The sequence below is a fragment of the Myxine glutinosa genome, chromosome 14 (assembly GCF_964187855.1).
Source record: "Myxine glutinosa chromosome 14, kmMyxGlut1.1, whole genome shotgun sequence".
Lineage (NCBI taxonomy): Eukaryota > Metazoa > Chordata > Myxini > Myxiniformes > Myxinidae > Myxine > Myxine glutinosa.
Genome location: NC_136274.1, coordinates 37,588,569 through 37,611,664, shown reverse-complemented (window position 1 = coordinate 37,611,664; position 23,096 = coordinate 37,588,569). Strand labels below are relative to the sequence as shown.

The 23,096-nt window shown below is 44.5% G+C and overlaps 1 protein-coding gene across 1 annotated transcript in view; it reads right to left on the bottom strand.

The window, feature by feature from the left end:
- Window positions 1–23,096, bottom strand: part of LOC137439633 (protein furry homolog-like) — a 162,862-nt gene that overhangs the window by 59,672 nt on the left and 80,094 nt on the right. Inside the window, exons 18-28 of the mRNA XM_078768349.1 lie at window positions 19,897–20,167; window positions 17,430–17,591; window positions 16,871–16,957; window positions 16,380–16,645; window positions 14,263–14,458; window positions 5,935–6,065; window positions 5,209–5,266; window positions 4,987–5,078; window positions 2,253–2,425; window positions 1,998–2,160; window positions 344–360 (exon numbers count right to left, since the gene is read on the bottom strand). Of these exons, the coding sequence (XP_078624475.1) occupies window positions 344–360; window positions 1,998–2,160; window positions 2,253–2,425; window positions 4,987–5,078; window positions 5,209–5,266; window positions 5,935–6,065; window positions 14,263–14,458; window positions 16,380–16,645; window positions 16,871–16,957; window positions 17,430–17,591; window positions 19,897–20,167 (1,616 nt within the window). The remainder of the gene's footprint in view (window positions 1–343; window positions 361–1,997; window positions 2,161–2,252; window positions 2,426–4,986; window positions 5,079–5,208; window positions 5,267–5,934; window positions 6,066–14,262; window positions 14,459–16,379; window positions 16,646–16,870; window positions 16,958–17,429; window positions 17,592–19,896; window positions 20,168–23,096) is intronic.

Here is a 23,096-nt window from a genome sequence, read left to right as displayed (position 1 = left end):
ACACACACACACACACACACACACACACACACACACACACACACACACACACACACACACACACACACACACACACACACACACACACCACACTTGGCATTTAATATGGAATATTTTTTTTTCTTGACTTGGGTTTACTTTCTTAACTCAGTATATCAATCTGGTGAGTTTATTTTTTTGGTGATTTATTTGTTAAAGAACCATGTCACTGATTGTCTGTCGCAGCAAGAAGTCAACAACAGGATTATATCCCAGGTGGCGTGTTAAAATGTACGGACAGGTGCATTTGATGATTGGCTTCACAGTCGGGTATACAAGGGTTGTTGCGTTCTGTATTAGTGGAAAACAACTGCTGCACATCTACAAAAGTTATTGCCGCTTCCTCTGGAGATGGTCCGTCAACTCGACAATGCTGTTTGTCATGGAGTGGTGGCTTTACGAAATTCCGGCATGAAAAAGCGCGCCATTGCTCGGCAGTATGGCATCACTCAAGGTCAGGTGTCAAAGATCCTGAAACGAAACGCTCAGAAGGGTGTCCCTACTCTAATACAGAGGCCAGGACGTCCCGCAGAACCACAAGGAGGGATGATCGCCAGGCTGCACCGGTTAGTCCGCAATGGCCGTACCAAGTCAGCTAATCGGCTTAGGGCTGAGTGGCAGCAACTGACAAATGTGCCTGTATCCAGAAGGCGAGTCAACCAACGACTGGTTCAAGCAGGCTATCGTGCCAGGCATCCCCTGAGAAAGCCACGCCTGACCAGACACCACCACCAGCGCCGATTGCAGTGGGCCAGAGAGCACCGTCAATGGCAGCCAGGACACTGGAATCACGTGATCTTCAGTGACGAGTCTAGATTTCTGGTCTATCCCCAAGATGGCCACGTCTGAGTGCGCAGACAAGTGCATGAAGCCTACAACAAAGATTGTATAGTGCCAAGAGTCCAAGCTGGAGGTGGTGGGGGTGACCGTTTGGGCTGCTTTTCATGCAGGGGGCAAAACTGACCTGGTTGTTATCTGAATGGAAAACCTGAACCAGTTCAAGTACAGGGCCATTCTGGAAGAAACATTGCTTCCATTTGCTCGTGCAGCCTTTTCGAGGAAACTTTGTCTTCCAAGATGACAATGCATGGCCTCATCGTGCTCGCATGATCCAACACTTTCTGCTGACCGTGGTGTAGAGCATATGGAGTGGCCTGCCATGTCCCCGGATATGAATCCGATAGAGAATTTGTGGGCAGAATTAACGCGTCAAATCGACCACTTGGACCAGCAGCCGTCCTCTGTGCGTGAATTGCAGCAGGCTATTGTCAACTGCATGGCAAGCGATTCCTGTCCAAACCTTGGCAAATCTCGTGAACAGCATGCCTCGACGTGTACGTGCTATCCTGAATGCTCGTGGGGGTTACACGAAGTACTGAACTGTAATTTTACTGTCCGTAATCCAGTCGTAACTTAACTTTTGTTTTTGTTAAAAAATTTTTGGCTAATGTGCAAAATAAAGAGATACTTCTGGAAAACGTACAGAAGTTTAACACAGTACTGTCCATGAATTGAGTTCGATATCAGTTTACATCACTTTCAAGGATCAATTTATTTGTTTCGAAATGTCAAATGTCGTTTTTGTTTTTTTTAAAGGTCACATTAACAAAATCTAGAATAATTTCAACATAATTCCAATGAACTTTTGGTTCTAAGACATCTTGAAAAGTAAGTTCACCGCCACAAAAAAAATATTCCATATTAAATGCCAAGTCTGTATATATATATATATATGAATGAATGAATGAATGACTCAGATGACAGGCTGAGTCAACCCCCCTGGTGTTAATTTAGCGATCAACCGGGATTCGAACCCAGGATCCAAGGATCCCAAGCCGGCACCCTAACCGCTAAGCCAACACCAGGCCAATCTACCTTGTGTGGTGTATATATATATATAATTCACAAAAATTCCAAGTACTTCTGATTGCCCAAAATATGTCCCGTGATCTCAGCACACCTTAAGAGCAGAGTACTGATGTCGGCTGATCTGGTGATGACGGTCACTGTAACGATCCAGGGGCGTAAACATGACACTGAATGGACCAGCCCATTGGCTGAACAGCAGGAACAGGCTATGCCGAAGAGACTGTTGGGGGAAGAGGTGGCGCCGATGCTCCACTGCAGAGTGGAAATTATAGGTTTCAGAAAATTGATGTGATGTCAGAGGTTGACAAGGTGCACATCAAAAGCATTAATTCATGGAACCTCACCTCTGACATTCTGCAGGATGTTGGCAAGCAAGGCACTAAAGTGTGCACGGATGTCACGCAGTGAGTCTGAGTCCTTGTCGCTCTCAGACTCGAGCAGTGCACGGGTCAAGTCTATGTATTCCACGAACATGGAACCCAGAGCCTGCGAGTCTTTGTCCATCCCACCACTCGCACTACAAAGCACCAGATAGTAATGCAAGTTCACATGAGAGCACTTTGTTTATAGCAACAGAAGGAACTAGAATGGCACTCTTCGACGTCGCGACATCAACCGATATGCCTCTGTCCACATTATTGCATCATTATATATGACTGGCTCTGGCAAAAGCAGACACTTGGGGGCAAAAATCAAAATTGAGATTTTGATATCATCTGATTCCCTATCCTTTCTCTTTCATTTGATATATACATTATGTTAATTGGATGAAAATTAACGAAGTTATGGTATTTTAATGACAATTATATTTTTGTTTAAACAATGGAGATAATTAGGTTCGAAGTTCACAATACAGTTCACGCGCACAAAGAATGTGCACACGTAGAGCTTTTCATTCAGACCAAACATGTATGTCAGGGATCTCCTTCGAATTACGATGTATGGCTCATCGTAAAACATCGAAATTTCGCGATCTTCGTGTCTTTTTGACCAAGGAATCGTGACTTTCTGAGCACATTTTGAGAATGACATTTTAGATTCTTCGTCGAATTTCACAACTTTTCTGTTGTTCCTTGGGAAAATGTTTTGGTGCATAATAATCTAGAGAAGTTACTTTTTCTATCCATATAAAAATCTCAATTTGGTGCCTGTGGTCATATTTTGACTCTCTTCGGCTTTTTCTCGCTAAGAGAAATGCCCCCAAGTGTCTGCCTTTGCCAGAGCCAGTCACACACACACACACACACACACACACACACACACACACACACACACACACACACACATATATATATATATATATATATATATATATATATACCATATATATATATATATATATATATATATATATATATGGTATATATATATATATATACCATATATATATATATATATATATATATATGGTATATATATATATATATATATATATATATATATACCATATATATATATATATATATATACTATATATATATATATATATATATATATATATATATATATATATATATATATACCATATATATATATATATATATATATATATATATATATATATATATATATATATACCATATATATATACATATATATATATATACCATATATATATATACTTGTACCAAGTTTGATTTAAATCCCTTCAGCTGTTCTTAAGTTATTGCGGTAACGAAAACATATCAGGTTCTCCGACCTTTGACCTATTAATGCCAAAATCTAATTAGTTAATCTTTGCATTGTCATATATACATATACCAGGTTTGGTCAAAATCCCATCACTAGTTCACAAGTTAGTGCGGTAACAGGATTTGTACCTCATGGGACCTCTGACCTGTTGAACCCATAATCTCATCAGTTTATCTTATCATTATGTGACGCGGGAAGAATTAAGCAAGACACAGGATGGTGTTTGATACTTGCTGTATTCGAATATGCAGGTCATGAAAGAACCCCCTGTCTGACCAGATTACAGAGCAAAATGAGAATGCTGGTCGATCCGTTTGAATCTCACGCCAGCAAACAATTAAGTCTCCCGATTTCCTGATGATCAATCGATGTGCCCAACGACGAAATGGCGGCAGCGTTTCGAACATGCTGGATGTGATGTATAGGAGAAGGCGCATGGGAGGAGGCTAAATCTGTTTCAACCAGGATGTGACATATGCCACGAAGTGTACATGCTCAAAATTAATCACTTACAATTATATACATACTTGTACCAAGTTTGATTTAGATCCCATAAGCCCATTATCAATGACAGACAGACAGCAGACGGCCAACCCAAAAACTTCGTCAGCAGAGGCATAAAAAAAAGCTGCTGAATAAAATATTTATCTACACATATATATGATGTACCATACTCTTGACAAAATAGTTGGTGCTGCCGAAGCAGTTTCTCGGCAAGTGTTTATACTGGGTGGTTCGCCATTGCCTTCCCAGCATGGTTGTATGTCCATGCTCCGATTCTTTTAAATGCTGAACATCAAGCAAGAAAGCAGCACTTACCATTATTTAAAGTCTTTGGTATGACTCAGCTGGGATTAGAACACCAGCGATCTAGACTCGCAGCGGACGCTCTAACCATTACACCACGGAGTCTGGTCAAAATATCTCAAATACCCTTTTGATGAGCATAGCCATTTTTGATAAAAATCCCACAAAGAAGAGGCCTACCAAAGTATGAACTTCCACCCAATGCTAATTCACTTTATTATGAAGTAATCATGTAGAATTAACATTGTCTGAAACAAGACAATTACAAGACAAATGTAATTGGCACTAACAATTAAGATTTCAAGAATCACAATAAAAATGTTGAAATCTGTTTTTTCTTAAACAATAATTCAGAGTGGAGAGGCAGGGTAGTGGATTATTCAACTCCACAATGAATCAATTCTGAGGCAAAGAAAAAAAAAAGGCAGAAAACTTAAATGGCAAAAGTCCGACATCTATCAACACTGCAATGTTGACAAATATGAAACAAACCAGTTATGAGCTAGATGTTGTTATAGATTGGTCAGAGATTGAAAGTCCCTTTGAGTGTGACCTTATAGAGTGTGGAGTACCGACAACCTGTGAGTGAAGACTCCAGCATCAGCAAGCAGTTCAAACATCTTCACAAGCTGGACGCGTAATACGTCTCGGCGGCGGCGCCGTTTCACGTTCTGGAATGTAAAAACATAAGTAAATAAAATTTACCAAAGTTTGGAAAACTTGAAGTCTTATGATTATTAGACTCTAAAGCAACATCTTATATACAAGGTTGTTGTTTTTTTCCTCATCCCAATATTTTACCTCTGGCCTCCTGTCCATTGCTTCTTTGATCACTGGGTTTAACTCTTCAATCAAGTCCCTGTTTGAAAGGAGAATAAAGAGTTACCTAACAATAACTTTAAATTACAAAGAACTGAAAACACCTCCAAACCCGTCCCCCAACCCCCCCCCCCCAAAAACAGCAGATCTGTACGTCCATCAAAATTAATTATAAGTTCATAAAAAATTAACAACCAATCTTTTTGGAAGTAATCAACAGGAGTGAAGTCGATGGTGCGGCATCAAAAATCCCTTCGCTTCCCACCTAAAGAAAAGTTGAAAGATTGCAAAAACGTTCCACCAAGAATGACAATATCAAATTTAGAGTTTCGAAAAATATTCCGTTTTGACCAAGTGACCCTATGGTCCCCACCGCCTGGAGCATGAACCGGGGGTCAAATCCAAAAAATCGTTACATATTTCATGCGTCCCTCAATGTAGATTGTACATATAAAGTTTCATTTAACATGTTTGAAAATGTGCCTGCAATTACATTTTTGGTATTTGATCTTATGAACCAGGGTCAGGGCCAAAGTGATACGACTCTCACACCTTGCCATGTGGTGAGTTTGGTGAATTTCTGCACAACCGTTTAGGAGTAGTAGATCGTGTGATAGATAAATGGACAGGAGCAGATTACACCACCCTCCCCCCCAACCCCTCAGAATTCAGATAACCTCAAGCAGTGATTAAAGTACATCCTTGTACCTAAACACGTAGGGGTTAGTTGCTCCCAGACCAAGCACCAAACACTCGGTGACGTCCATGCTCTCGGAGCGAATGAAAGGCACCACATGCTTGAACAGTGCCACTGCTGATGGTGTGCCCGTTAACTGCTGCTGGAAAGATTGAAGTGGGGAGCACAGGGTTGGGGTCATGCACGACATTTGATGATGCAAATTGGGAATGAAACTTAACTAGAACGCCACTCTTCGCAGTCGCCCGACATGCCTCCGCCCACATTATTACATCATTATACATACTTGTATCAACTGTGATTCAAATCCCCTCAGCTATTCTCAAGTATCACATATTTATCTGACATAACCATCGGCCTTTGACACAAAAATCGAATCAGTTCATCTTTGGATCATTATACATCTTTGCATTTGTTCATCTTAGCATCTGGTCAAAATTGAATCAGTTCACCACCTTTGCATTTGGTCAAAATCCCAACACTGGTTACCTTTGACCTCCAGACCCCATAACATAATCAGATCATCTTTACATCATTATATGTAATAATTCATAATAATAATAATAATTCATTTATTTTGTATAGCGCTTTTCCAGAAGCCCAAAGGCGCTTTGACAGAGTGGAAAACATAATGCATAACAATACATGAAAACAACAATTGCAAAAAGACAAGAATCAAGAAAACAAACAGCAGCGATATACGGCATATATATAAGACAAGAATCAAAAAGACAAGACAAGAATCAATAGGGAAATATTTAAAGCAAAAGGAGGGAGAAGGAGAAGAGATAGTCAGGGGTTAAATGCTGTGGGTTGAATGTTGAATGCAGCGTTGAACAGGTGGGTCTTTAGTGATGTTTTGAATGTGGTGAGTGAGGAGGAGTCTCTGATGGTGTGAGGTAGTGAGTTCCAGAGGGTGGGAGCAGCGATGGAGAAGGCCCTGTCCCCCCAGGATCTGAATTTGGTCCGGATGGAGGGGGTCTGGAGGTTGGTACCAGCAGAGCGGAGGTTGCGGGTGGGAGTGTGTCTGGAGAGGAGGTCAGCCAGGTAGGATGGGGCCAGGTTATGGAGGGCTTTGTATGTCAAGAGGAGGATTTTGTACTGGATTCTCTGGGGGATGGGGAGCCAGTGAAGCTTGTAAAGGACGGGGGTGATGTGGTCACGGGTCCGGGAATGAGTGAGTAGACGGGCAGCGGAGTTCTGAATGTATTGGAGTTTATTGGTGATTTTTGAGGGTGAACCATAGAGGAGGCTATTGCAGTAGTCCAGACGGGAGGTGATGAAGGCGTGGATGAGGGTTTCTGCAGCCGTGGAGGAGAGGGATGAGCGGAGACGGGCAATGTTTTTCAGGTGAAAGAAGGCTGACTTTGTGATCTGTTTAGTGTATTTGTCGAAGGAAAGGGTTTGGTCAAAGATGACGCCAAGATTCCGGATGTGAGGGGAGGTGGATACTGGGATACCGTCGATGTTGAGGGCAAAGTTATGGGTGGATTTTGTGAGCGTTTTTGGGCCAATGATGATTATTTCAGATTTATCACAGTTAAGCTTGAGGAAGTTGATTTGAAGCCAGGATTTTATTTCAGTGATGCAGTTTGTCAGGATAGAGTGGGTGTCGGTGGAGACGGACTTGGTGGAGATGAAAAGCTGGATGTCATCGGCGAAGCAGTGGAATTGGAGACCATGACGGCGGATTAAGTGACCGAGCGGGGACAGGTAAAGGATGAAGAGGAGGGGGCCAAGAACTGAACCTTGGGGGACACCTTGGGGGAGGGGAGCAGTGGGGGATTTGCAGTTATTGATGGAGATGAACTGGCATCTGTCAGAGAGGTATGATTTAATCCAAGAGAGGGCAGTGCCGGTGACGTTAAAGGTGGATTCAAGTCGGGTGAGGAGGATAGTGTGATCGATGGTGTCAAAGGCAGCGCTGAGGTCGAGGAGGACGAGAATGTTGAGGTTGCCAGCGTCAGAGGAGAGGAGAAGGTCGTTGGTGATTTTGAGGAGAGCAGTTTCAGTACTGTGGTTGGAGCGGAATCCGGATTGGAATGTTTCATACAAGTTATTGGCAGAGAGATGATGTTTGAGTTGAGTGGCTACAGCGCGTTCCAAAACTTTTGACAGAAAGGGTAGGTTGGAGATGGGTCTGAAGTTGTTTAGGGTGTCAGGGTTTAGACCAGGTTTTTTTAGAATGGGGGTAACAGCAGCAATTTTGAGGGAAGGTGGGACGATGCCTGTAGACAGGGAGGAGTTTATTGTTGCAATGATAAGTGGAGAGAGAGCAGGGAGGGAGGCTTTGACAAAGCTGGAGGGGATGGGGTCAAGAGTGCAGGTGGCAGTTTTCATTCCTATGAGGAGTTCAGAGAGGTCAGTAGGAGAGATTGGGGAGAACCGAGACAGGGGATGGCAGGACAAGGGGGGGCAGGTGGTTGGAGGGGGAGCGGGTGCGGCGGTGGTCAAGCTGTTGTAGATGTTGTCAATTTTGCGTTGGAAGAAAGAGAGGAAGGAGATGCAGTTGTCTACTGTGAATGACTGGGTGGTGGTGTTCAGGGGGCGGAGGAGTTTGTTTATTGTCGAGAAGAGTGCTTTTGGGTTTCCGGAGCCAGAGTGGATAATTTGAGAGTAGTAGGCAGAGCGGGCGCGGGAGAGGGCATCTTTGTAGTGTTGTATGTGGTCCTTGTAGGCTTGGGAGTGAACTGTGAGACCCGTTTTATTGGGGAGTCTTTCAAGTTGGCGAGCACGAGTTTTCATCAGGTGGAGTTCAGGGGTAAACCAGGGAGCAGAATGGGTGAAAGAAACTGTTTTGGTTTTTACAGGCGCAAGCTGGTCAAGGCAGGAGGAGAGAGTGTGGTTGTAGTAGTCAGTGAGGTCGGAAGGGGTGTGGAGGTCAATGAAGGGAGAAGTGGACATTTTTTCAGAGAGGGTGGATGAGAATGAGGTAGGTGAAAGAGCGTTTAGCTTACGGAAGTTGATTGTGCGATAATGCCTTGGTGTTGGGGCGGGGATGTTGATGGTCAGAGTGATGGCTAAGTGGTCAGAGAGGGTGAGGTCGGAGCCATAGAGATGGTGCAAATTTAATCCAGTGGAGCAGACAAGGTCCAAAATGTGACCACGGATATGGGTAGGAAAGTCGACATGTTGAGTGAGGTTAAAGCAGGTGAGTAAATCAGTGAAGTCAGTGGTTATTGTGGAGTCAGTGGAGTCCATGTGGATATTGAAATCACCAAGGAGGAGGATTGAGGGGGAGAGGGAACATAGCTGGGTCAGAAAGTAGGAGAAGTCAGACAGGAATGATGGGTGGGGTTTGGGAGGGCGGTAGACGACAGCCATGACTGACTGCGTGTGACCAGAGAGTTTTAAAGCCAGGTGTTCAAATGATGGAGCAGATGAGATGGAGATGAGGTTGGTCTTGATGTCTTGACGGTGGATAACGGCAATTCCACCACCTCGGCCCTCCGAGCGTGGTTTATTGACGTAGGAATATCCATTGGGTGTGGTGAGGTTGAGTGTGTAGTAGTCCAGAGGTTGTTGCCAGGTTTCGGTGAGACAGAGAAAGTCCAGTTTGTTATCCAGGATGTATTCGTTCAGGATGAGGCATTTATTGTTGAGGGACCGGGTGTTGAACAGGGTGAGCTTGATGTTGTTTTGAACAGCAGGGATGAATTCAGGTGATTTAGCCAGGGTTCGTAGGCAAGAGGTGCGATCGTGTGGGTTGCTGTGACCAGGTGCGCTGGGACGAAGAGTGAGAGTGCGCTGAGCCGACCAGAGGACGGGGATGGAGTGACCTGATTGCAAATAAACAAACTTGCGACCGGAGCCACGGTGAATGTACCTGGGTCGTCGGAGGAGTCCATTTGATTTGATGGCAGAGATGCATGATGGGGTGGAGCGGGTATTGAGCAGAAGAAGCCTTGCGGCGGAGTACTTCAGAGCCATGTCAGGCAGGAGCGAAGGGACGAGTACGAGGCCAAGGTCGAGGAGGCAAAGCGGCAAATGCAGCGGCAAACGCAGCGGCAAACGTAGCGGCAAACGACTGCAGCCGCTAATCAAGACCACAGCGGCAAACAAGGCCACAAAGACCACAAGGCCACCGGCAAACAAGGCCACGGCCACAAACAACGGGAGCGGGCCTTTCGATTCCGTATTCCGTACCATCAAAAGCAGATTCCGTTATCCAGCCGGAGAACACGCGGCACGTGCGGGTGTGAAAAGGCAGGACAGGTGTGAGATGTCAGGTCAGAAAAGTAGAAGCAGACCCTGTACATCCATCCAGTCGGAGAAGCGGCGAATATGCAACGCCAGCGTCCTCTCGCAACCGAACCCGGAAGTGAGTGCATACTTGTACTTGTGCATACCTGTGCCTCGCCTTTGTTGCGCTATTTTATTTACTCCCTTTTTGTGCAATCTGCTTTCATTATCCAACCAGTCACTTCCACATAAATATACACATATAAAAAATAACGTCCATCAAGCTCGTGTTGGAGTTCCAGCATGTTGGTTCGAGCTGTGAATTTCAAACTCAACGAGAAACTTTTCATTCAAACTCGGAAAACATTACAGAGAAACAATCTGCTTCTGATAATTCTTCTTCCTCCAGAGAAACAGCATACACACTGGCAACAAACATTGCCCAAATCTTCTTCAAAATCACAAGAAACCTTATTCAAACTCGGAAAACATTACAGAGAAACCATCTGCTTCTGTCTTCTTCTTTTCAAACTCGTCCCCCCACTCCCCTACATGCCTGTTTTGGTGCGACGTGCGGTGCCTCACCTGTTTAAAATGTTGTGCTATTTTATTTTCCCCCTTTTTATGCCATCTGCTTTCATTGTATGAGCCGTCACTTCCACAGAAATATGAAAATAAAATTAACGTTCATCGACCTCATGTTGGAGGTCAGCCATGTTGGTTTGAGGTTTCTAAAGGATCAACTAATATTTTGTGCTCTGTCCGACTTGATATACTTTTGAATTGAATTATGACAATTCCACTTGAATTCCTCTTTGAAAGACCTCTGTTTGAAGATAAACCTTTGGAATTGTAGTTTTGATGTATTTTATTTGTGCATGTGTAGATTACCGCAACAAATGAACCAGCAGGATCGCTGTGAAGGCTTCCGCAGCCGAGCCTGGGTACTCCGTGGAGAAATCTCCGAGTTCTAATCTCCAAGTTATGATGGTGAAGTAATTGGGAGGATTACAATGATTAAACAAACGAAAGGACAAGTGAACTTTAAGCATTCATCATCAAATTCCTGATCTTAATTAGTACGAATCGCTAATCGCTTGCCAACCTGACCATTCTTTATCAACGTTTTCGTTGAAGTACTTGCTTGAGTGCTTTAGCTACTTGGCGAGCGCTCTATAATCTTATTAGTAATTAGAAGGGTTACCCGGTGTTGCTCGGAGCGGGAGGGCAAGATAGCTGGCGAGGCGGAGGACCCAAAGTAAATTAAACACAGAAATAACATACTAATATTTAAAATTATTTAACCACAAATACTGTACAGTACAGCTTGCGCAAATAAAAATAAATTGTATATGCAGTTAAAGCAGGTCTAACAGGTCTAACGTTGTGTCTGATCCTCAATCCAGGTTGTTAACAGCCTCTCCACGTTCTCCATGGGTCCCGTGTGTGAGTAATCCTCTTTATGCTGGTCGATGACATTTTCTGCATCTTTCTTGATTCCCACCTTATTTTTAGCAATCGTTGTGAGGGTACAGTGCAGTAGGCCTAGTATGGAGATCTTGGTCGGTCCTTCACCATTCTCGTACCGCCTGATGACCTCCAACTTGATATCCAAGGTCACAGCTTTATGTACTTTCTTGGCATGCAAATGTGCAGTCGGTGATTGAGGTGGACGTTTGGCAGGCATCTCAATGCTATTATCAATATGTGCTGTTTTTTCAGGGCTTCAGAAATAGGGATATTATATCAGGAAGTAGCCCAACAGATGTCAGTCAGTCACATGATTATACATGGCGAGGAGGGATGATTTTTAGCGAGGAGGAGGAGGAAGGGGGTAGGGAGGAGGGAGGAGGGAGGATATTTTGAAAGGATTACATGGTCGAGATGCTCTGACTTTTACAACGGAGTGGTGTTTAATTAAATTGGTGGAGAAAAAAAAAAGGATGACGTCATCGGCCACGTGGTTCGGCCGCCATCTTGGAAAAACCGAAAACATTTGCACCTCTATCTCCGAAAGCGCTGCATAGACAAAATTGAGACATGGCTCATTGTAAAGAATTCTCCATGTGGAATAACATATGTCAATGATGATGTCATAGGTGCCTCCATTATGACGTCATAATTCGACAAGTACAAAACTTCATCCGATTAAGATGAAATTTCTTGATCATCATCTAGGGATAAATTGGTAGTGGGAAAAAAAAATGACGACATCAGTCACGTGGTTCGGCCGCCATATTTGTTTTAACACAAAAGCCTGAAAAACCACTGAAAACACATCCTGGTGAGGATCTGCAATCTCTGATTGCTCTTTCTAGTTTAGTTATGCATCAGGACAACAGGTGAATTATTAAATTGTGCAGCGAGAACGTTTTTATTTATCCTGTCATAGATGTTCTAGCCGTCTAGCAAGACCTTAAAACATTTTTCTGCCATTGTAAGAAATATGGTATCAATTATCGAGACGTTATAGCAAAAAAAATGTAAAGCTTTTTAGCGAGGGATGCCTGTGTATGTGTATGTATATATGTATATATATATATATATATTGTCCTGTCCGTAGCTAGTTAAGACCAGCCTTTGACGAACAACCGAACTCGCTTTAACTCCAGAGGCGAGCAGCTGAATATATGGCGGTTATTTTTGTTGCGCGCGGGAATGAAGGAATGCGAGACGTTTATCTGAAAAATAAAACACGGGTTTAATCTGAAACCACAACGAATAAACGAACATGACAAATAAAGAACGCAACACAAGGAATTTAATGAAAATAAACCAAAGACTGAAAATGAGTGCTGAGGAAAAAATAAATTATATTTTGAGGATCCTCACGTGCTGACTCAGACAGATACACCAGGGAATATGAAATAAAAATAAAATCCCTTTTCGTACCAGCACTTGTCTTTTGGCTTAAATGGCTCCTTTTTGTGGAGACTGATTGCGATGTTCGAGTCCAAGCCTCTTGCGCCGGAGTACACAAGATGGTGCCAGCTGACGAAAACCCACACCTCCGAAGAGACTAGAGTGGTGAATTCTACTTTTAGATCGCATTGCCTGGCGAGCACAACGCAGCCCCAGCTCCCACGAAGAGCACCACAGCCGCCAAGACCTCCTCAAAATGCCGTCACGAACCAAAAGTTCCACCACCCTCCCAAAAGAACACACACTTTTCCAGCACACAGAGCAAATATGGCAAAGCCTTCTTGTTCGATCGAGAAGATGCACTCCTCTTCTTTACTCCTGAGAGCCAATCGTATCGTTCGCCTCTTAGTTTGCCACGCCCACATTCCATGGTTGAATCACGTCCATCGTGGCGTGGCCTCACGGCTTTTCTTGACCACCCATTTATCCGCCTCTCGTGGGTGGGCGTTCGCCTGTTGGGTCCTTTGGGCGGGGCTTAGTCCGGGAACTTGCTTGCTTGCAGTTGGTGGTAAATGTTGTTTAAAGGTGGCTTTGCATGGCTGGCCTTGTTAGCAAAAACGTGAGGGGAAATTACAGAGAGAAAGCACGCACTGGGGAAAATTAGCCTCACACCCTAGCAATAACTAGCACAACACCACCCCCATGTGGTGAACACAACAACAACCTTGAGCAACAGTTTCCCTACAGAAGTACATCGAGATTTCTCCTACGCGTCACACGGCCCATGCTGTAAATTATACAATGGCACCTTTCCTACGGTATTCTTTCACCTACCCCCCATAAACATAACAATATACACACACACGTGCAAGCGCGCACGCACGCACGCACGCACACACACACACACACACACACACACACACACTGTTGCCGCTCCCTTGTACAAGCAGAAAATTATACAAACTCAACACCTCTCACTCACAGATATTTATCGCATTTCTATATTCTCGTGAGCCCGATTTGCATTCACTAACTGAACAATTATGGTTAACCATTTTGAAATTGCCACTCTTTCATATAAATGCTGAGAATGTTTAAAGTACGACTCGAATCACACATTTCATGCTAGCAATGGCAGGTTAAAAGTGCCCAGCGAGCCGAACCGAATCAGTGAAAACACAGCGCATGAGCAAAAAGGTCCCGTTAGCAATCATGCATCATTTTGTTGATTTGTTATCAAATATGATATGGCCAGCCATGCAATCAGGGGTGAGGGGAATGCATAAATAATGTACCCTGCTCTCGGTGCCAGAAGAACCATCAGGCGTGGAAGCGAGGGCCTCGGCCTGCGATGAACGCAATGATCCCGATGTTCCCATACTCGCAGGAGCAACGCTGCAGCAAAACAGAAGGTAGTTCCGCCACAGTGGTGCGTAAGAATCCCCGCCGGTACTCGCTGATGCACTCACTTTCTTCGTGTTGATAGGGCTACTGCACAATGAGCATGGGAGAAAGAAAAAAAAAAAGGTGAAGGATTATTTAGGTTTTAAAATTATGACTGAAGCAAAAAATTAACCTTGCAGCAAACATGTCGATAATAATCAACAAGACAGAGTACTATATAATGCAGAGCCTTGCCGGGGTAGATAGATTACAATAGATCTGAAAACCAATGTGGACATGCACACCATTGGGTGACAATCTCGACAGTCTGAGCAACTAGAATCACCAAGTTTGGGAAAGAACTTCCTATTGTACACACAGACAGGATCATCACATTACTCACGCACTCGGCCTACGACCATGGCACAAGTAAAAACTTCAACCTGGTTTTTCAACCTTGAACCATGGCCATAAATCTGAGTTGTGGTGAAAATTAATTCTGAATTGTAAATTTACTGTAAGATTTGATATCAACTCACTATCCATACTGTTCTGGTGTTCGTGTTGGAATAAGTATATGAATAGTTGAGAATATAAAGTTTTGCTTGAAAGAAGATGGCAATAAAAACAAACAAATGTCACTGAGTTAAAGGCCTTCATCATCTCCAAAATATTGTTACGTTTGTGGGGGTAGATGATGAATCTCATTGGAAAGTTCAGAATGTTTAGTTTAGCATGGACCGCGTGATGCATAGAAAGCCCATTTTGATGCATATAAGCAGGGTAAATGTTCAGGTTACAAGCGTTTGTTTGCATGTCACCATAAGGGGTGTGGCTGTTGTGTTAATTAGTTCTAGGGTGTAAAATTAATAAACCCCAGTGTGTACTTGGCCCCCTGTGATTTTTTCCCTTTGTTCTTATAAAATTCACTCGGCCAGCCATGCAATCGGCACATTGCCACAACCACACCGACAAGCCCGACAGAAACCAGAACATTTGCCGATTGGCAAGGGAACCCCGCGCCCGAACATTCTCAATGGGCGTCAAGAAAGGCCGTGAGGCCCCGCCCGAAGGGAACGATTGGTTATGGCCATGGACTGAAGTGATGGGGAGCGGGGATTGGTTCGAGTGTGACGTCAGCGAGAAGAGGGGAGGGTGCGTTTCCCCCTCTCTACCTCTCCTTCTGGTCCTGGCTTCGTGGCGAGCAGACACTTTCTGTCTCAGGCTCGGGGTGGCGTCTGGCTCGTGTGATTGCGAGGAGAGCTTTTCTGGAGCTGCTGTGGACAACTTTCACGTTTTAGCGTGAGGAGGAGGGATTGGCGATGGTGGTGCTCTTTGGGGGCGCTTGGGGGGGGGGGGGGCTGCGTTGTGCTTTCCCAGACTGGAAAAACGAAGGAGGGCGTCGTCGAAAAGTACCTCACGTCGGGACGTCGAGGAGCGCGAATCCCCGCAATCTTGTGCGCTTCTCGAGCGGCGGCGTAAAGGATCGCCGACCACCCAGCTCCTACATGTCCTCGTTGAAGCCAAGGATGAGTGCCAGCACATTAAAAAGGGATTTTCTTTTATTTTATCTTTTCTCCTGCCATGTAGTTGTGAGTTTGCGAGTGGAGACGTTTCAATTAGGAATTATAGTTTTTACCTCGCCTTTCATTTTTATCTGTTGCATTTATTTTCATTAAATCCTTTATTTTTGCATTTCATTCCTGCATTGTGGATTTTGCTCATCCCGTATTTGTGTTTGTGGGACGAGTAATAAAAACCCCGTGTCGGCCGTCCGATCAGATAAGGCTTTGGACCTTCCCGTGCGCGCGAAAAGATAATCCCTCAAAGTTCGAAATACGTAAAGCAACATTTGGCTATCTGCCACCCGTAATCTTAAAATCACCAACGCGACACAACAATATTACTGTGGATCATAAGAGATATGCCGATTTTCTGGAAAAATAGCAGATGTACGAGATAGTTAACAAGTCAAAAAGCACTACTTTTGTTCTTCTGGGAATTTTTAAAAAATCTGAAATAGTCTTACTTTGGGTCGACCTGTGGGGAAAGGAGCAGAAGCCGGGTGAAGACATATGGCCAGGCATAGAGCAGAGCTGAGGGACAATGCTGCGGTAAACAGTCCTGGCGCAGGAACGAGGCAAGGCACAGGGGCCAAGGATCAACGCCTGATGTGGCATGGGCGGCAACCCACACATGGGATGGACTCAGAGTATCATAGGCGCTCAGGTAAAGGGGTCCATGGAAGTCAGAGAGGAACTGCAGATCCACATTATGCGCATGTACAAAGGTTGCCTGGGAAGTGGAAGAACACAGTGAGGTGTGAAAATAATTGGAGGGTTGATGTAAACTGTGGGAAATTAAAAGATCTGAATTTTTTTATTATTAAAAATACACACGCACACACATGAACACACACATACACACACACATACACATACGGTTGGTAACAACTCAAAATGGAGACTTTTGATGAAGCAATTACACGAGTTTGACAAACACAAGTGAGAAAATTCTCACCAGGTCTGTGTTGGTGAGGTGCAAGAAGCTTTCAAGGATGGAGGGACTTATTCTGTCCAATAAATCAATCACAGCTTCTTCATCATCCTGTAAAATGTACCATGAAAAAAATATATAAACCAAGACGGACTGATAATTATCATTTGAAAGAAACATTTACAAAATTCTTATTCTTCTGCTTTCATATGCAGCTCATGGCTGTGAACAGCATCATTGGCTGAGGGCATGCCAATGCCGCTGATGCAGTGCCACATGTGGGCTATGGCAGGAATTTGTAATCTGTTCAGGGTGCCGGTGATAGCTTGCCTAATCGTGAAGGACACCATGGGATCTTTAGCATCCACCAACTAATGCTGGCAGACAGAACACACAGTTTAGCGTATATCCGAGGGACAGTACACACATAGATGCCACGCTCTGCCTATGAGACACCAGGATGATAGTTTGTAGCTGGGCCCAGATTCAAACACAGGCTTGATGGCTCAGTACGTCTAGGGCCTAGGCCATCCTGCCAGCCCGGACAAGAGAAAATAAGCCGCCGATGAACAAGAGTGACTACCTTGGTTCGTGCAAGGGATGCGAGGAGGGCGCGGGCCTCACGCAATGCAGTGATAGCGAGGCGGCGCGTGGGTGGGCGGCAGCTGCACAGCATGACGAGGGCAAATCCCTCCACTGCATGCAACACACCAGAGTGTGGGTTCTTCTCTGAGAGCTCTGTAGCCTGTGTGGCGAGAATGAGCAGGAGCACAACAGCAGGTCAGACACTATCCAGTGAAAACCAGGCAAATGTTAGTGAGGGGCAATGACAGCAAGACAAGTAACTGGCATCAAACGATCACAAATGATAAAATAAAATAAGAAAACCCCAGTTTGATTTTTTGGAGAGTCACAAGTTAGTGCAAAAGACCAACAGCAAAAAGGAATTATTGCATTTAAGATCTCCTAATTGTACATGTACTGACATTTATCCATACTTTGAATGGTCTTCTACTACAACTACAACTACAACTACTACAGCCCCAATTAATCCAACCATTCTTTTCGTGTCAGCCACACGAGTTTTCCTTCTCCACACCTCTATGCACAGGTAATCTCTCACGTCCCTCTCCTTGCCCTATAATATTGTATTCTACTTGGAATGGTAAAACTCACAAAACCACAATGCAATTATTGAGGTTAGATGCAGGATATATGTGCAATAATTCACGAGATGTGCAAACCTTCGTTCACTAGCTACGTACATGTGGGGCATGGACACAGACCAAGTGATGATTCGCTAAATTCAATGATTGGCCTAAAGGGAAGGCCACACTTTCTCAAGGGATGCCTGCTGTTCTAGACAGCCCAATGGCGAGAAGTGGAGAGGCATCCACTAAAGATTTAACAAAGAGTATAATCATAAGAAATGTTGACAATAAACATGTGTGGCTCAGCAATATTATTTAATTATTACACACACTAAATTTCATGATGAGAGGCACAAATGCAAATGACAAACATTGAACACAATATCTAAGTCCAAATCACTACTAAAGCCGCAACCCTGATGAAAAAAATAAAATAAAATAAAAGAAGACTCCGTGGTGTATTGGTTAGAATCTGGGAGGTAGGCGATTCAAACTTCAGCTGAGTCATTCTAAAGACTAAAAATGATGCGTGCTGCTTCCTTGCTTGGCGATCAGCATATAAAAGGATAAGCGCACAGCCAATTCCCTCAAGTGGGTATCTATAGGGAGGAGGAAATGCTCCGCTGAGTGCGGTGAGAAAGGCTGCGCCATTGTTGTTGCGTCGCTGGTACCCACAGTGCCCTGGAGATGGCACTTCCTCCAAGCTCAGTGGCTGGGTTTGTCTCATCTAACAATCCTGTCTGTATGTCCATGTGTGTGAGATGTGTGTGTGTGGCAGCTTCACTATGAGCCTCAGACCCTAAAATAAATAAATAAAAGCAGAGGATGAGTTGGATGGATTTCCAAATATAAAAGAAACCCAAAAAGTGCCGATTAAGAAGCATAAGCTATAACGGCATTGAGTGGGGTGGTTTCTCTGCCGACATCTGCTGCAAGCACGCTGGTATGGAGCTGTGGCACTTGGTGACAAACACAGAACCTCACCCTTTTTTCTCTTCAAGCCCCAGGGCTTTCACTCTTCACACAGACTTCAAATCTGACCCACTTTGCCCATGGACGATCATCCTTTTTATAACCAGCCCATGGGGCCGAGTCTTGCACTGCCAATGTCTTTGTGCATCTGCAATGCAATCCCGCAAAAATGTGGACCAGGTCCAAGCGGCTTTGGAGAGAAGGGTTCGAGATATGAATGGAGGATGGAGTAGGGTAGGGTAGGGGACAAGGTTGTAAACATAACTAGAACACCACTATTCGACATCGTGACATAGACCGATATGCCTCTGTCCACATTAATACATCATTATACATATTTGTACCAAGTTTGATTTAAATCCATTCAGCTGTTATCAAGTATCACATTTTTACCTGACATGACCTCTGACATTTGACCTCTTGACCCCAAAATCGAATCAGTTTATCTTTGTATCAGAATATATAATTATACCATGTTTTATGAAAACTCCATGACTGGCTCATAAGTGAGCACGGTAACAGGATGTTTACTTAACATGACCTCTGACCAAATACTAAACATATAACACAAATACAAATACTTAACATTATGTTTCGCCTTTGACTTCATGACCTGCACCAAGTTTGACTGAGATCCCTTCAGCCATTCTTAAGTTATCACAGTAACTAAAACCCATCACGGCCGGACAGCCGGACGGACAACCTGAAAACATAATGCCTCCGGCGACTTTGTCAGTGGAGGCCGAGAAAGTAGGGGAGGAGGGGGGTGGATCAACAGGTTTGCAGGACAAGCTGCAGCTCTAAATGATTGACTGATGGCCTCACACGCATTAACACAAAGCTCGACCACATCATCTACAGCAAAACCTCAGTCGAAATTTCCAATACACTCGCACACCACCCCACCCTTTCCCATGCATGCAATACCTTCTGGTATTGGGATTGCTGCTGTTGTAACCCAATCGTTTCTGTTCGGACAACGGTAGTATTCGTGGCAAGGCGCCACTGAGCCAAAAGTTGCACCAGCATCCGCAGGCAACTGTCCAGCAGTGGTGGCCACGTGTCGGGGACCTCACGCGCAGCCAGTGCCAGTACGGCGAAGAAAACCTCTTCACGCCACTCGGGGAAGCCGAGAACCAGGCTTTGCAGGGCGGCGAATGCCAGGCTGCGTAACTCTTCATCCATGTGGATCGTCAGTCTGTTGGAGAAGAAATTTGCCTCTTGGGTTTCATAAAAACCACTACAATATCATAGCAATCCCTGATAGCGGCAGACTTAACGAAACATTACTGCTCAAATACAATGCTACCAGGGTCTGTTGTATCTCAAAGCACTCTCTCTATATTTTGGATAGTGACGAAAAAGCCAGTTGTCCCATGTATTCAATATGCTGCTTTGTCTTTTAAAAAGACGTGGCTATTGTGTGCCTGGAAACAATGCCCTGCTTGACATTAGCTGCATAATGATCAATACCTGCAGCAGATATGAGAATGCTGTGATGTGATGCAATGTGACAAATCACCTCCTCCTGGGCCAAAGTTTTTTTTCTCCACACAAACACCAACCACAAGGAAACTCATTCCTTTGCAACACCTGTCTTGAAATTTGTAAAAACTGCTACCCATTTCCTCATTACGAGGCACCCCAGGTTATGATGTTGGGTGTTTCTGCAAGGACCGTCATATTAATCTTGCACGCAAATCAAGACCTGGGTTAAAGAAAAAAATTCCCCCTGGTGCCTCATTACGAAGTTGGAAATGTATGCCTGGATATTCGATGATATGAAAGAAAACAACAACCAAAGACTTGCGTATATACAAAGCATTGTAAAACGGCACAGCCAGGTAATGTTCCTCAAAATCATGTGCTTCTTCCTTTGCATTCATCACACGCACAAAAGCACAAACTAACGAGAACGGCACTCGGTAGAGCGCATACCTCCACCTAGTTGGCCATATCACTCAATGGTGAAGAATCACTGAAATAATTCTACTAGCCGGATCTGGATCTTCACCAAAATTGAATCGACGCTTCCTTGTCACACACGTGAAAGATGAGGAAGTTGTTGTGGTGGGAGGAGACCTAAATGGACATGTGGGAAGGAGTATGGATGGTTTTGAGGGAATTCATGGGGGTTACGGATATGGTGTGAGAAATGGAGAAGGTGAAAGGATTTTGGAGTTTGCGGATGGAGCTGATTTGTTGATTTGTAATACTCAGTTCCAGAAAGAGGATAATAAGCTTGTTACATACACGTCAGGTGGGTCGACGACAACCGTTGACTACCTGATGGTGCGTAGGCGAGATAGGGGGCACCTCCGGGACACAAAGGTGATCCCGAGGGAGGAGGCTGTTTCACAGCACCACTTGGTTGTCTGCGACATAAGGGTGAAAGGTGCGAGGAGAGCTCGGCGGGTGAAGTACCAACCGAGAATGAAGGTGTGGAGGTTGAAAGAGGTGACAGTAAGGGAGGCATTAAAAGAGAGGCTGAGTAGGGTAGAGGATGATGTGGTTGAGCTTGAAAGTGGTTGGATGTCAATGAAAGCGAGTCTGTTGGGAGCCGTTGGTGAGGTATGGGAATGGACAAAAGGACCACCGAGGCACTCGGAAACATGGTGGTGGGATGATGAAGTTGGAAAGAGGATTGACGAAAAGAGGAAGAAGTTCAAGGAGTGGCAGAAGGCGAAGGGTACGGGAGCAGAAACAGCAGAGCATGAAAGTTATAAGGCAGCCAGGAAGGCTGCAAAGAAAGAGGTAGCAAAGGCACAGGAGGCATGTAGGAAAATGTTCGGAGAACGCTTGGATTCGGAAGAGGGTCAGAAAGCAGTATTCAGGAGTGCAAAGCAGATAGCGAAAGAGAGGTGTGATGTGATGGGGGTGAGTTGCTTGAAGGATGAAGTGGGACAAATCGTTGTCGACCCAGATGGAATTAAAGGAAGATGGAAAAGATATATGGAAATGCTGTTGAATACAGAGAATGAATGGGATGGCAACATAGAGAGTAACCCAGTTTTAGGACCGGCAGAGAAAATAACTGAGAAGGAAGTTGAGGGAGCGATAAAAGCAATGAAGAGTGGAAAAGCGGGAGGGCCGACGCGAGTTGTGGGAGATCTGTTGAAGGCAGCAGGAAGTTGGGGTGTGAAGAGAATGACAGAGATCTGTAATCTGGTGGTGAAAGAAGGCCGCATTCCAGTGGATTGGGAACTGAGTACCCTCGTCCCTCTGTACAAGGGGATAGGTGACCCTCTGGAGTGTGGCTCGTACCTAGCTATAAAGTTATTGGAGCATGGAATGAAGGTATTGGAAAGGGTGTTGGAGAGGAGGATAAGGAAGAAAGTGAAGATTGACGAAATGCAGTTTGGATTTATGCCAGGAAGAGGAACGACAGACGTGCTCTTTATTGTGAGGCAGTTGCAGTAGAAGTACATGAAGAAGAGGAAGATGTTGTTTCTTGGGTTTGTTGATCTGGAGAAAGCATTCGATAGGGTTCCACACGAAGTATTGACATGGGCATTGAGGAAGTTAGGAGTGGAGGAATGGTTGATCAGAGTGGTGATGGCAATGTACAAAAGAGCGCACACAAATGTAAGGATGAAGGACCGGAACAGTGGTGAGTTTGAGGTGAAGGTGGGAGTGCATCAGGGGTCGGTACTAGGTCCACTACTATTTGTAGTTGTGATGGAGGTGCTGACTCAGAACGTAAAGGAGGGTTTACCGTGGGAGTTGTTGTATGCACATGATCTGGTGTTGATTGCGGAAAGTATGGATGGACTGAAGGAAAAGATGAACAAGTGGAAGGAATGTATGTCGACAAAAGGTCTGAAGGTGAATGTAGGAAAGACGAAGGTGATGGCAAGTGGTAACGCATGTGGTGAGGTGGAATAAACTGGGAAGTGGCCATGTGCTGTGTGCAGGAAGGGTGTCGGAGTGAACTCCATTCAATGTACAATGTGCGCTGAGTGGGTTCATCAAAAATGTAGTGGTCTGAGAGGGTCATTAACCAGTGTGGCAGCTACATTCAAATGTAAGGTGTGCACAGAGGGAGCTGCAGATGGAGGAAATGTTGAGTTGGATCTTGGAGACGGCGTGAAGCTGGAAGGTGTGAAAACATTTTGCTACCTCGGAGA